The 14,015-nt window shown below is 35.6% G+C and overlaps 1 protein-coding gene across 2 annotated transcripts in view; it reads right to left on the bottom strand.

Moving 5' to 3' along the window:
• The window catches only part of Adar (Adenosine deaminase acting on RNA), a 402,559-nt gene extending 391,462 nt beyond the window's left edge, over nt 1-11,097 (bottom strand). Inside the window, exon 1 of one of the 2 annotated variants that reach the window (XM_081736085.1) lies at nt 10,942-11,097. In XM_081736085.1, coding sequence (XP_081592211.1) covers nt 10,942-10,978 — 37 coding nt within the window. In that variant the 5' untranslated portion in view covers nt 10,979-11,097. The remainder of the gene's footprint in view (nt 1-10,941) is intronic. The other variant, XM_081736087.1, reaches the window with a different exon arrangement.
• Between the last annotated feature and the right edge of the window lie 2,918 nt (nt 11,098-14,015).

Raw genomic sequence — 14,015 nt, 5'->3', positions numbered from 1 at the left:
CTGCAAAATGATATGTCTGAAAAGCAATTATTCTCGAAAAAATACGTACAAACCCATGCATGGTGGTCACTAGAAACTATCATTTCACCTATTTGAACGGAACGAAGTTGCAAACTCACATGGGCTTTTGTCCGTATGGAAGAGGCATTTCAGCGACAGTGTATATGCGCGTAAAGGAAGATAAGGGAGAGAGACAAGCACCATCCTGTGCTACGTGGTCATTATGATGTAACATATTTTGGAGTTCAGGATAAGCAAACGTGGAACTGTGTCCGTAGAAAACAAACACGTCACCACGTGAAAGTAATACCGAAATGCTTATTTTCGCTTTGTGTTGACGCAAACCGTTAAGTAATGAGAGGGTCCAGGTATAAGTACGAGGGTCATTTCAAAAGTCTTGCACACAGCCTATGCACGACCGTTTGAGTCACTTTTAGGTTTGTTGTGGGTCAGAGTTTGGGCTTTGATGATTGTTTCTGTGTTTTCTGGTTTGCTTATCTGTGTTGTGAGAAACTCAGTGGTGAACCTGACTAAGGTTGGGTTACACATGATGATGAGCGTTCCTATATCAACATCGAAACTCTATGTGGAAAGAATTCAACTGAAATTTACAATGTTTTGCGGGAGGTTTGTCGAAATAGTGTAGTGGATCATAGCACTGTATTTCGGTGCTCAGCTCGTTTCCGTGAAGGTCGTGTAATCATTGCGGACACCTCAAGATGTAAAAGACCATCAACTGCAACAGACTACACTCCTGAGATTATTGTGAATGACATTTTGAGAGAGGGTCGACGAAAATATGTAAGAAAATAGCATATTCTTGCATTGCATATTCCCGACATTCTTGCAGTTGGTGTATTCTGAACGATAATGCAAGGCCGCATACTGCTCTACAAGTAAGAGTGACACTTAACAAGTATGGATGGGAAATACTTTCCTTCCCAATATAGTCCTGATTTGAGCCCACCAGACTTTGAATTGTTTCCCAAATTAAAAGAACCACTCTGTGGAAAACGTTTTGATTCGATTGATGAAGCTTTCAGTGAGGTGACCCGAGTGTTCAGACACCTCAACAATGAAGGTGCCCTATCCAGAATACAGAATTTGCCAAATGTTGGGAAGTTGTCATAAACAAGTATGAAGATTGTATTGAACGCCTGTAAAGATATTTTGTACAATAAATGATTAGCTTGCATAACATCTTTCAGTGTGCAGAACTTTCGAAGTGACTGTCGTACAATATATTGCAAAAAATTTTCCAAACAGTTGCTAGGACATAATGTTGTACGTAGCGGTACATCTAAATACTAATTGCAAACATTAGAAGCTATTGGTACCATAACAAATAACAGTCTATGTGCCACGCTAAATAACAGTATATGAGTCTAATTTCGTAATAATGTTCGCAAAATTTGCGAATCGCAAACGAACGCAGAAACGATGCAATAATAATTATTATTATTATTGCATACCGATAATCGAAAAAAAGCCATATTTTAAATTTCGTTAACACAATTCACTGCAGAATGATGCCGTATAAAACATTTTAAGACATTCAGTAATTGGGTATGTAAGAGAAAACTTGAACCAATGATTTTTGTGATATTAATGCAAAATTCACAAATTTTTACGTTTGCTGCAGTATCGTAGAAGGAGTTTACTAAATGTATACTAAACTAAGCTAACCAAAACCAACCTACGTATCCTAACTCATATTTTATGTTCAAGGACAAAAAGAAAGAAAAAAACACCTAGTAAAATTTTAGTGAATCCCATCAGCACTATATTACAAACATATCACGCATTGTTGTGCGTGAGCCAGTGCATAGTACATTACGTCAGTCTTACTACTTGCTAGTACTTGCATTTTGGTCAATTTATTTATTTTTGAATTTATAGTAAATATGGTGCTTTTTTACTTTTGGCGCAACAAATTTTGAAAGATTTACAGGTAAAAGTCCGTATTTTGCATGAAAAGACATAAAGAACAATTTTCTGCAAGCGATAGAGTTATATACAAAGTAATACACCTGTATTTTATGTTTACAAGTGTAGATTACTATAGTTCGCGTCCCTCGAATTGTCGTGTGGCATCAGCCAACAAGATCGCAGTGCGCTGTTACTATACCTTCAGGGAGGAACCTATTCATTCATAATTGTCCACAAATACGAACAAAATTAATTATGAACGATTTGATTCCTCCCTGAAGGTTTAGTAACAGTGCACTGTGAGTTTATTGGTTGATGCCACACGCCAATTCGGGTGGCGCGGAGTATAGTGTAAAATTCTTACGAGTACTTTACAAGGGATAAAATAAGTGAGTGCATATAAATGATGATTGTATTAGAAACTATTTTCCACCGGTGCTGTATTTGTGCACAGTGTACATAAGTTGTATTTTATGTTTACAAGTGGAACGCTACAAGTATGAAACCGTGACAAGTATTATTGAAACTCATATCATTACCAAAATCCACTCATTTCACTATCCTTATTTTTGCATATAGCAACCTTCGCTGACGCACCTGCTCCCTTCGGACTCACCCCCTCTCTAGAGATGCCCTTCAGTTTCGCCCTGCCGTGACTCGGTTAGATAGCATTCGTGCTTTTTAGTGGCCTATTAGCACAGGTTGTTTCTTGTTTTTTGCATTGCAGTTTTTATGCATACATCCGGACGCCGTATTTACACGCAAATCCTAGAAGAGTTTTAATTTTTCAACAATTGATTATGATGGTCCCCTTGAAATTTAACTATTCCATTTGACATGTTTCCATGTCGGCCAGCGCAAATCATTTAGTAAACAATAAGAAGGAATTTGTAAAGAATTGTAATTTTTGAACAATTATTTCGAGTTACACGGCAAACGTAAAGCTGCACGAGAAATCTTCCTAAAAATGTACTTAAAACATTATGTCGAGCTTCACATGAAAGGCAGTAGCGCGTTTGAAACTTATTCGATGATTTGTAACTAAACATCAATAAATAAGCTGACAAATACAAAAGATAACGTGCAGTTGGAAAAGTTGGCGGCAAAGTAGAAATTTAAAAAATACACGAATTTTATGGTCATATAATTAGGTATTTCCAGAAAAAAAGCCTATTTCATTGGTGCATATAGGCTACAACTCATACAGCTAACCTTTGTAGCGATTTATAATATGGTAGAAAATAATAATAAATAAAAAAAAAATACTCAGTTAGGGCCAATGACTTTAAAATTTTAAGTTCCTAAGTGAGAGTTCATCCGTACAAAGTATACCACACAAAGAAATTTGTTTCGTGACCTGATGGATAATGCCAAAGACTTGGGGAACTATTCCGATATGGGTTACGTCAACGCAAAGCAATATTTATCATTTTGTTAGTGATCATCGGCATAGCAGTTATAATGACTTCTTGCATTTCTTGTATGAACAATTTCTTGAACAATGCTTCCGAATGATCCTCTTAGACGTGCAAACGAAGAAAGTGAATAATTATCTTGATTACACCACTTGGCTACACCCAACAGCTACAATACAGCCAAAGAAATTGTGCTCGCAAATCATCCTTTGTATTGCTTCAATTGGAACACTCTTACTTATTTCATTCATTCGTGTTTAAAAAAGAAATAATAACAAGTCGGTAATACTTACAGATAATATTGAATTGTTTCGATATTACTCCCCTAAAGTTGCACGAGAATAAGTATATTCACTGCACGAAATAGCTATTAGGTAGGTCTCGTAAATGTATTTCTACCATCCTGTTAAAATTTGAATTGGTATTATTAACTCAAGAACAATTTATATTCACATTACGTTTAATTAGTCCCTTCAAGGACTCAAATGGTTTTCATTTCATTGTGTGTCCATTGATTAATGTTTTATTTCATTTTAATCATTTCTTCACGATTTCTCCAACGCTGAGGGAAAAAGGGGAATTTTGAAACAGCGTTACCATCTTGTACAGCACAAAATTCTCAGCTTTTACAGAGTACCGAGTATCTTGGTAAGTACTTGACTTATCGATCTCAAATAAACGTGACAATGCTCCTTATGACATACTGATTTCCTCTATGCATTTAAACCTATACTGTACTAGGGACCTTTTCCAAGTTATTGCACTATTTCCAAACTCAATTTTTCTCTCTTCTGTTGTGGCAACACTGTTTAACTGATCCTTCTAAACTTGAAGTCATTTTAAAGAGTTCTTCCCAGTATTTCATTTAATGTGCACAAATAGTTACTACTTCATTCCTTGTGTGTGTTAAAGGAGTTTAAATTTGACATATGTTTTACAATATTTCTCAAAAAGTATGCAACACTGATCTGCGAGTGTCATCTCTTTCGTCTTTGTTTTCATTGCTGATTCGAATTATGATACTAAATTTAAGTCATTCTATTTAAAAAATCATAACTTTATATTGGGTTGGCAACACTGTTCACCTAGTGATGTTACCCAATACATGGATAGATGTTCCCCTTCCTGTAGTTGCTTTGTACAAAGTTTCGCTTCGCTCACTCTCTTAGTTCCTCTGTTATAAAGGTGGGACATTATAAATGGTGCACCCAGTATATATATATATATATATATATATATATATATATATACGTTTAAAAAGTGGACTGGAAACGATGTACCTCAATATACAATACATAGTTGAACATCTTTGATACATTTTTAAAAATGTTCATTGCTAAATGTTGACTATACACAAAATCAATTTCCTTGTCACTGAAGTAGTACATTATCATAGATCCTTTGGTGATAGGTTTAGTGACAGGAGCGATGATGTTACATACAGGAACATGGCAGATATCTTCTTTCTGCCAATTTTATGAAACGATCGAGCAGTGTCATATGGATGTGAGAATTTAACTTTCACATCGCCTTTCTCCATATGCTTATAATAATAATAATAAAGTGACAATCATAAACGCATGCAATGTATGAGTTTGTAGTGATGTGTGACATCGCACATATAGGTTGCTGCCCACAAGAAAAGTAGAAAACAATGCTAAAGCCTTCATCTGAAGCAATCCTCTTTGTTCCAAAGAAACAGTGTTTTGTGTTTGAACACAGTTCTTCCAGTTGCCTCCAAGTTTCTGAAAGTGTTTCTTCTTAATCCAAATATTTTCACCTTAAATTTTGAAGGAGCATACAAAACTCAAAAGATATTATCACCTGTATCTATTACATCACCACTTGTATGCTCCACCACGCAATTAGATTTTCAACGTCCGATGATCGTCATTACATGTAGATTTCTCGCGGCTAGTTGCAAATAATGTTCATGATGCAATTGAAGAGAAGTCCTGTGTGTGGTAGCATATCGTTCTGTATCTTGCAATAGGCCATATGTTGAAAATCACAACTTTATAGGAGAGCGAAAAAACTGTTTTGTATTTTACAGTTTTGAAATAGAATGAGATATACAATTCTTTTTTATAACTGTGCTATTATTAGCCGGATATTTACGAGACTTTGCCAGGTGATGAAACAAGTGCCATCAGATACAATACTGATGTTAGCTAAAAATACTCGAATTTTAACATACGACGTATTGCAAGATACAGAACGATATGTTTCGGAAGCTTTCACAGATTTTGTATTCTCTGTGTTTAATAGCACATTCGACACTAAAATCACATCTAGAAAGTTGTGATTTGTTTCACATCTAGATAGTTTTGTTTGATGTAATGTGTGTTTATTGTGAGTGATACACAAGTGGAATTTCGTGCTCCAAACCATCAGAGAAGATACATAAACTTAAGACATAGCTCTCCAGTTCACACTCTTACGGTTTTCCTCAACACGTTAGGGAACTGGAAGAGGCCGCTCCCGTCTTCGCCAAATCCAGTCACTTATAAAGTACACGAGATGAGTCTCTCACTAAGAGCTGACTACAACATAACGATAAGTTCAGGTCTCCCAGCAGGACATTGAAAAAAATATAGGACAGTTTGCTTTTTGTTTTGAAAAAAGAAAAAGAAAGAAAGAAACCGATTGAAATAAACGACTTGATTTACTGACTAAGAGAAAAATTCTTTTGGTCCGAGTTGCCTATCCCTTTCCTTCGATCCACCACTATTATACATTTATACTTTTACATTTTAAAGGTACAATAATGAACTAGTACACGCGTTACTTTTGCGACACCATTGTTATGGCATTTTTAAGCCTTTTGGTTCCAGCCTGAATCAGGGCTTGTGCAGCTGACACGTCATCCATGAGCCGATGCTTTATTGTGTTTTGAAGCCGAATGTTTCCGCTCTGAAATTAATTTTTCAACTCCATGAACGTGTTTCATACACTTCTTTTTTTGGCACTCACTTTTGTCTTTTCTGCTGTGATCTTATGTTCACTTTCTTGCTGTTCTAATCTCTGTCCATATCTTTACGATATTTCTTATGCGCTCCTTCGTAGTACATTAACATTTCTTTAGTGGTATTAACTTCATTTACATTTTTACCCACTGTTTTTAATCATTCATAGCCTATTGATGGTCTCTTTATTCAGTCCTTGTCTCTTGGATGGCATTGTATCCTTATTTGTCGAGAAATCACATGCCTACCCGTGTGCAAGTGTTAACACCAGGGTTGGCAAAAACCATGGTTTTTATTTAAAAAATAAAAAAAAACGGTTTTTTTGGTTTAAACCAGGTTTTTATGGTTTAAATAATTTGCTCTATATATGCATATCATATATGGGCAGAAATAAGTTTGTTTCGCCTTGATGATATTATGCAACAACCGGTTTATGCTGGAAGGGATACATAAGCTTAAAGCGGAATAAAAACCGCTTCTCGAGTTACATCCGAGAGAAATTGTCCTCCATTTGAACTCGGAACCAGGATTAATTGGCCACAAATGCGATACGTCTGCCGACTCACTCACGAAGTAATCCTGATAAAAAAAAAAATAATAATAAAATAAATAAATAAATAAAAATTAAAAAAAAAACGTTGTACTGATCTTTACATGCTTCTTAATATACCTGTCAAGAGTCATTTCAGAAGGACAAAAAGATAAACAGTTGCACAAGTGAAACCATTATACAGAATTACATATGGACAATTTCAAAGTACTACGGAGTACAGAAGAACTAATTTAGTTCAAGTTAGTTAACAACGACTTTTATTGGTCCAAATTAAAGAAATACACCGACTTAATCTGCATATCAATAAGAAAAGTGAATAAAGATACGAATTATTTGAGTCCACTTTGGCTCAGACTCATTTATACATAAATAGATACCAAAGATACTTATTTCACTAAATGCCTCTCGTGGGGTCTGTATGACCCCCTCCCACACACACACACACACACACAAAGTACGGCATTTTCGATGTATTTTATCAATAGTAAACATTGAAACGAAACAATATTTAGAATTTTTCTTCGATTGCAATTACATAACAATAATAACTACAAAAAAATCACAAAATAAACATTTATAAACTTATAAAAAAAAGTTGCTTTTGTAGTATAATCTTTTTGAGTAATGAATGGGGAATTTAGGTCTGAATATAATACGAATAATATACGGGAATGAAACGTGATAACCCACAAATGTGTGTTCATCAAAATTTTACAAACACTTACACTTTTACAAACTTTTTTTTTTTTTTTTTTTTTTTTTTTTTTTTTTTTTTTTTTTTAACCATGGTTTAAACCAGCCAACCCTGGTTAACACTGCTTTCACAAGTTTAGTAATTGTTGGACACCTTCGTTTCCTTGTGTTATTTTCGAGCAGCATTAATTTGTTCCAATACAGTCAACACTACAATCAACAAAAAAGTCATAGCGTATGCTCTGATCACTCATATAAATTCGCTACTCGTCTACGGCTTTGTCAATTTCCTGACTGGTCAACACCTAAATCACAAGGGACGCTAATCGTTTCTAAGATGACAATATCTTATCTTGCCCTTCCTTTGCATGTCTAACAGCAGGGTGCAAAATCTGGCAACCGTGCGTCTTCATCACCAACATCAATTCTGTTATCTGGCAGTAGATTTTTTTCTTTTTTCACCTTTATATTTACAAGATCAGACGCTTTTTCATTATACAGATCAAATACTACAACTCTTGTCATTATTCTTTGAATTCACCATGCGAAATGTAGATAAGTGATTCCTGTTTTTGCATAATCACAAGGAATTTATCAAACAAAGTGTCTACACTCATAAGAAAATGTAAGTATGCAAAGGTAACAGGAAATCTCAAGTTCTGGCGGATTCTCTTGTAGCATTCTGACTGTAATGAAATTTGATTTTGCTTAGGAAGGAAATTAAAGAAATATTCTGTCAGTGCTGACCACAGAGAGACAATTCTAAAGCAACCAGGATTTTCAAAATTTTTCTGCTTTCTGTGACTTTTCCAAGGCGTTTCTACGACACACTTTTATTTCCAGGTTTCCAAGGACGCGTGAGAACCCTGCATATTATGTACAGCAGTATTGGAAGGCTGGTGAATACCAACATACCTTAATGCCTAGCCAATACTGCTGCACATACACTGCTGAAAGAAAATCCTAACACAGTTTGGGTTATAAGAAACTGGAGCATGGCAAGGTTCCTCAGCTAAGCTTCACTTGGGAAGAATAAAGCACACAGGAAACAAAAGAAAAAGAGTGGACAGGGGAGGAAAGGAAAAAGCAAATAAAAAAATAATGAATATAATTTGCCAATCCCTCAGAAAAAAAAATGGTTAGACACATTTAGCATATTACTAATATGTAGCAATTTAAATCATCACTGGAACTGCTCTTGGCTTGTATTTTTAATAATTCAATCACAGAAAAATATAGGAAATACAGGGCAAGACTAAAATATAGGACAAATATACACAAATTTCCAAAATATAGGAAAACAAGACAGCTGGGAACCCTGGAAGTTGGATTTTGGACAGATACCGTGTACTTGGGTTTTCTAAGGAATTCTCCCATTTCCTCCCACTTTTTTCCATTATTTCGTTCGTTATCATCATCGTTATCATTGTTAGCCTTGTAGTATAATTGTGAGACGTTAAACTAACCTAAACAAAATGAATGTTTATTAGCAGATATACTAGGATAGAACACCTAGATTTATCAACGCATCTAAAGATGCATTTATACTGTGAAGACAATAATAAACATGCAAGTAGTATGCACTTTACTTTATACTGGATGTGGAAAAAAGAAATGGAAACGTTCCTTTGCTTTGTTAACTGTATGAGGTATTGGCATCAAATATTGTATGTGTGTAATATTGGGCTGACGGTCATAACCATGCCATTATGATGATCTTAAGATCTTCCGTGCTGAATTTGGCCCAATACTTTTTCCCTTATAAATAAGTATCCGTACGTAAAAAATAAAAAAATAAATTACTTTACATCTGGATTTAAAAGAAACCAGCCTAAAGCGATGTCACTCGATTCCCATGATGTTCTCATCACGTAGCAGTCTACGCATTTCCAGATTATTTGCTTCAAATTGTTTTTAAGCACACTGTTAAAAATACAACGGGTTCACTCGAGCAGACGGCTCTACCAAAAACAAAATTTATAGGTAAAATACGATGTCAGACACTTGTTGTAAAAGAAGTAGAGTGTGAATATAAATAATTTTTGTCATTAGATATCATATTGAAATGCATTTTGAATGGGAGTGGACGTATTCTATTCTAAGTGTAACTCTTTACTGAAGCGGAAGGCGGAAGAATACAAGAATGCGAAAAAGGTGGAAATAAACGGCGGGAATATTCAGTTCGTGTTAGCAATGGACATTTGCGATGGATATAATGCAAACATACGATTTTATTAAAAAGAATTGTGTGATAAAGAGCGTGATATTATAAAGTTTTTTGCAGCATCATGGTATGTTGAAACGTAAAATCAATTATGCGAAGTGTGGAAAAGAAGTAAAAATTCAAAACAGACGAATTTCTCCTCGCAGCGGGCCATTTGTACCCGGGAAACTAGTGAAGCCATTTCGAAAGTAAGAGTCATTACGATTATTTAAGTGTCTTTGAAAGTGAAAATTATTGCGGATATCTTACGTATTTTTCCACTATCCTAGTTTATCGTATGCCCCCCGTCGCTGACGCGCCTGCTCCCCACGGACGCACCCCCTTGCTCCACTCGGGCCCCCCGCTGCATTCCAGCTCTGACTCGGTTAGATAGAATTTGTGCTTTTAATGGCCACCTAACACAAGTTGGTTCGTGGTTTATACATTAGCTCCTCATTTAGTGCATCCCTGCAATTAGAAATGGGAAAAATGCAATAAATGTGTGAAAATTTGATAGAGCCGTCTGCTCGAGTAATGCCATCCTAGGTTACGCACATACCCACCATCGCTGACGCGGTGCTCCCTTTGAACGCACTCCCCCGTGGGTCCACTTCGCTCTGCCTTCCCTCTGTTAGCACACGTTAGTTTTGTGTCTATGGCCCTACAGTTTGTATGGCTTATGTCCGCACACTATATACATAACGGTAAGCCCTCCTGAAGTGATTCTCCAAGGAACAACTTTATAGATGAATTCATGTGCTAAGCTCGAAAACTCCCCTTACCATATTAGTCATAGTCAATATGTGTGTCAAAATAAAATAAAATAAATAAGTCATAGTAATATAAAAACAATGACTTGAAACCAGAAATGGACTCCCGGATATTCTTAATCTGCACGCATTCGAATAATTTTAAGTAATTCTCCGATGTCATACGTCGAGACATGTAAAAGCAAAATTGAATAAAATTAAACAGTAAAAGTAACGCTAATGTAACTCTTACGTCCTAGTTGACATTCACAGTTTTCCGAACATAATATAATCTCATAAATTACGGGCATCAGCACTGACAAACCTCAAATAAAGTTAGTAAGTTAACTCGCAACCGGCTGGACTAGTGTAGATGCGGTGAACTTCTTTAAATTTTGACATAAACGTTAAAGTACATATTTGACTTTCTTACCTGCTTCGCCTACAGAATTCATTTCTTCAGATTCCATCTTCAGCAGCAAATTAAAATGCACGTAAATTAATTAAAACTTTGCACAAACTAGTAGACTCAATCCCTGATCAAACACCTATACCGCTTAGAAGATTCCCAATCAACCGGAAGTTACGATTAGTGTAGCCAAGCTATGTAAGGGAAATTATGAAGTCGTAATATTCTTTTTCACTGATTTGTCTCATTGAAAAGAATGTTGAATGAAATTTTGTAATTTTAAATTTATTACTGTTATGGAACAGCACAAGAAGTTTTGGAATAAACTGCAAAATATTTCGCAGCCGAAAATCAATACGGAAAACAACAATTAATTTTTTAATCGTTACGAATTAATTTGGCGATTATAAATTTAAAATTACCTCCTGAAAATGAAATCGATTATTTATTTATTCATTGAGAAAAGATAATTTTAGGTTTTCCAGAATAAGCTAGCCTACATTTGTTGGTCGGATGAACCACGGCAGAAACTTAACAGAGAACACATACCCGTCTTACCACCGTCTCTGAGCGTTACGTCTCTGAGTCTGGCCGGTAGTTGATGAGAGGGATGGATGTCTAGACCAGGGCCTAAAATTCAACGAAATCACAGCTCCACACTGATAAAAATTTTATATAGTTTAGAAAAACTAATTTAGTCAGCATTTGTTTAGATATATATAATCAGTGTTCTGCCCAGTACATCATGTTTACCTGCGACTAAAATTATTATTATTATTATTATTATTATTATTATTATTATTATTATTATTATTATTATTATTATTATTATTATTATTATTATTATTATTATTATTATTATTAAGGAAAATTTTGGCAACCAGGGCAAACAAAATTAAAGGCACATTAGGATACATATTTAATCGTGTTGTATTAAACCATAAAATACAGGAAACAAACCGGTAAGAAAAGTAGTCACACTGAAAGAGAAAAAGTCACTTTTTCTTACATAAGAATTTCACTCTCATTTTTCCGTGATCATCACGCTGTCTCAGTCTGTTTTCTGCCGAGGCAAATACACTGTTATACCAGGGCTGTTCCTTTGACTTCCTACCAACTTCAAAACGCCTTTCCTTTCTGACCAGCCATTTCATAACAGCAGGAGTTGGGCTAAAATCTTCCAACGGACCCATATTTATATTAACGCAAAGGTTATTTTTCACAGTAGTGGGAGCTAAAGACAGTCTGTTATCTGTTTTCAATATGTTGTAGTCACTTATAAGCCTTTCAACATCGGAAGAAGATGGTTTCGAAGCAACAACTCGGGCTAGACTCTTGTTGAAGAGCATGAAATGACTGATTTCCACAATTTTCATGAGAAGGCTTTTAGCATCCAGACGCCAGACCTTTCAACATACTGCACGATGATGCCTCTCTATATTGCATTGCGAACTACAGAAGATCTGTATCAGGACAAATAACTTTGTGGCATTCTCTTAGGGCATCATCAGTTACATCTTCTTGCAAAACATGCAAAGGCTCCAAAGCAACAATACTGTCTTCATACAGCAAACGCTGACTAATAAAGTTAATTATGGAGTCCAGGACTTCGTAGCGTACTACAGTAAAATCTCTTTTCCCACTGACATATTTGTTATGGGATTTATTGCGACGCGTGTTACGATGAAGTTGAATACCATTAATGAGTACTGTATTTCTCCGTTGACGTTCTCTTGCAAACGTTTGTTTAAAAACGTTTTATCCCGCCCGCCTAACAGAGGTTTCTCTTTCATACTCCCCAATTGTGCTATAGTTTTATTTTTATTTGTTATTATGTCTAAAAGAAACATTTCATCACTCTCAAACTTCTGCTGGCAATTCTTGAAAACATATAGACCGTCTGTCACAAGACACAGAAGATGAAGGCGATCAACTTCTATCCATCTACGCAGATGACCATTGGCTTCATTACATACATGGCTTTCCGTTTGCAAGTAAAGGATCCTCGGATACCAATTTTTTAGGAGAGTAGTGAGCATACTGAATGAAAATTCTGTCCACCTGACGTCAAAGTATTCTGGGTAATGCAAAACTTCTAAATTATTTTCTGAAGCTACCATCGTTAAACCTTTCGTTCGCTGCCCTGAAGAGTGATGGAAAGCACATAGTCCAAATGCTGCTTGTATGAGAGATGAAACTTCTTGGACATTCTTGGTGACATCTTTCCATGCTAAATTAATGCGATGGGTAGCACACCAAAGTTTCAACAGAGGCAACGTTTCACCCTCTTTCATCAGTTAACAATTTCCACATTCCTTTGTGTTCTCCTGTATTCATGTTTTCACTATCAGTAACTAATGAAGTCACTCTGGGAAACATTACTCTTTCTACTGATTTTCGTAACGCTGTGCTTCGGCTAAATTTTTGGCGGTTATTGATGTATGTTATCTCTGGTAGTACATATTTCTATAACTGGTTGTAAGGATCGTGTAATTTTTATCTACAAAACAACACATTTCATTATATCGGAAAAGTGTAATGTCCTATTGAAACAACAGATAAACGTGCAGTTAGTTGCATTTAAAACTATATGAATGAAACCGAAAACGTTTGAAAATTAAATATAGTTAAAAAAAAGTTCCTTCACCTCAAAATTGGCAATGGTTTTCCCTGCCATCTAGGAGACACCTATACGTATTAACTCTGGCTTAATATCATATACTGGCAGTTATATGGAATTGAGTAACCTATTGCATAATGAATGTATTGAATCAGAAGACTTAGTTTGACACACTAAACGCGTTTAAATGCATAATCCGAGAAAAGTAAGGTACTCACATTAATACCACTTCACACTTTAAGAATTATAGTTCCACACTCCTTTTCTACAGTTCTACAAAGTGTGGAGTACTCCACTCAATTTTAGGCCCTGGTCTAGACTGATATACCCAGTAGCAACGAATAACAGTGGAACAAACAGCAGAAAAATACAAATTTCTACACTAGCGACGCAATATACGGTTTGATATCTTGCGTCGAAACAGCAACCACAGCAGGAGACCAACAAGAATTCTCCAGTGAGCTTAACGACATCGTTT

This window comes from Thermobia domestica, chromosome 13 (genome assembly GCF_964235325.1).
Source record: "Thermobia domestica chromosome 13, izTheDome1.hap1.1, whole genome shotgun sequence".
Taxonomy (NCBI): domain Eukaryota; kingdom Metazoa; phylum Arthropoda; class Insecta; order Zygentoma; family Lepismatidae; genus Thermobia; species Thermobia domestica.
Note: the sequence above shows the minus strand (reverse complement) of the source record. Positions and strands in the feature narration are given on the sequence as shown.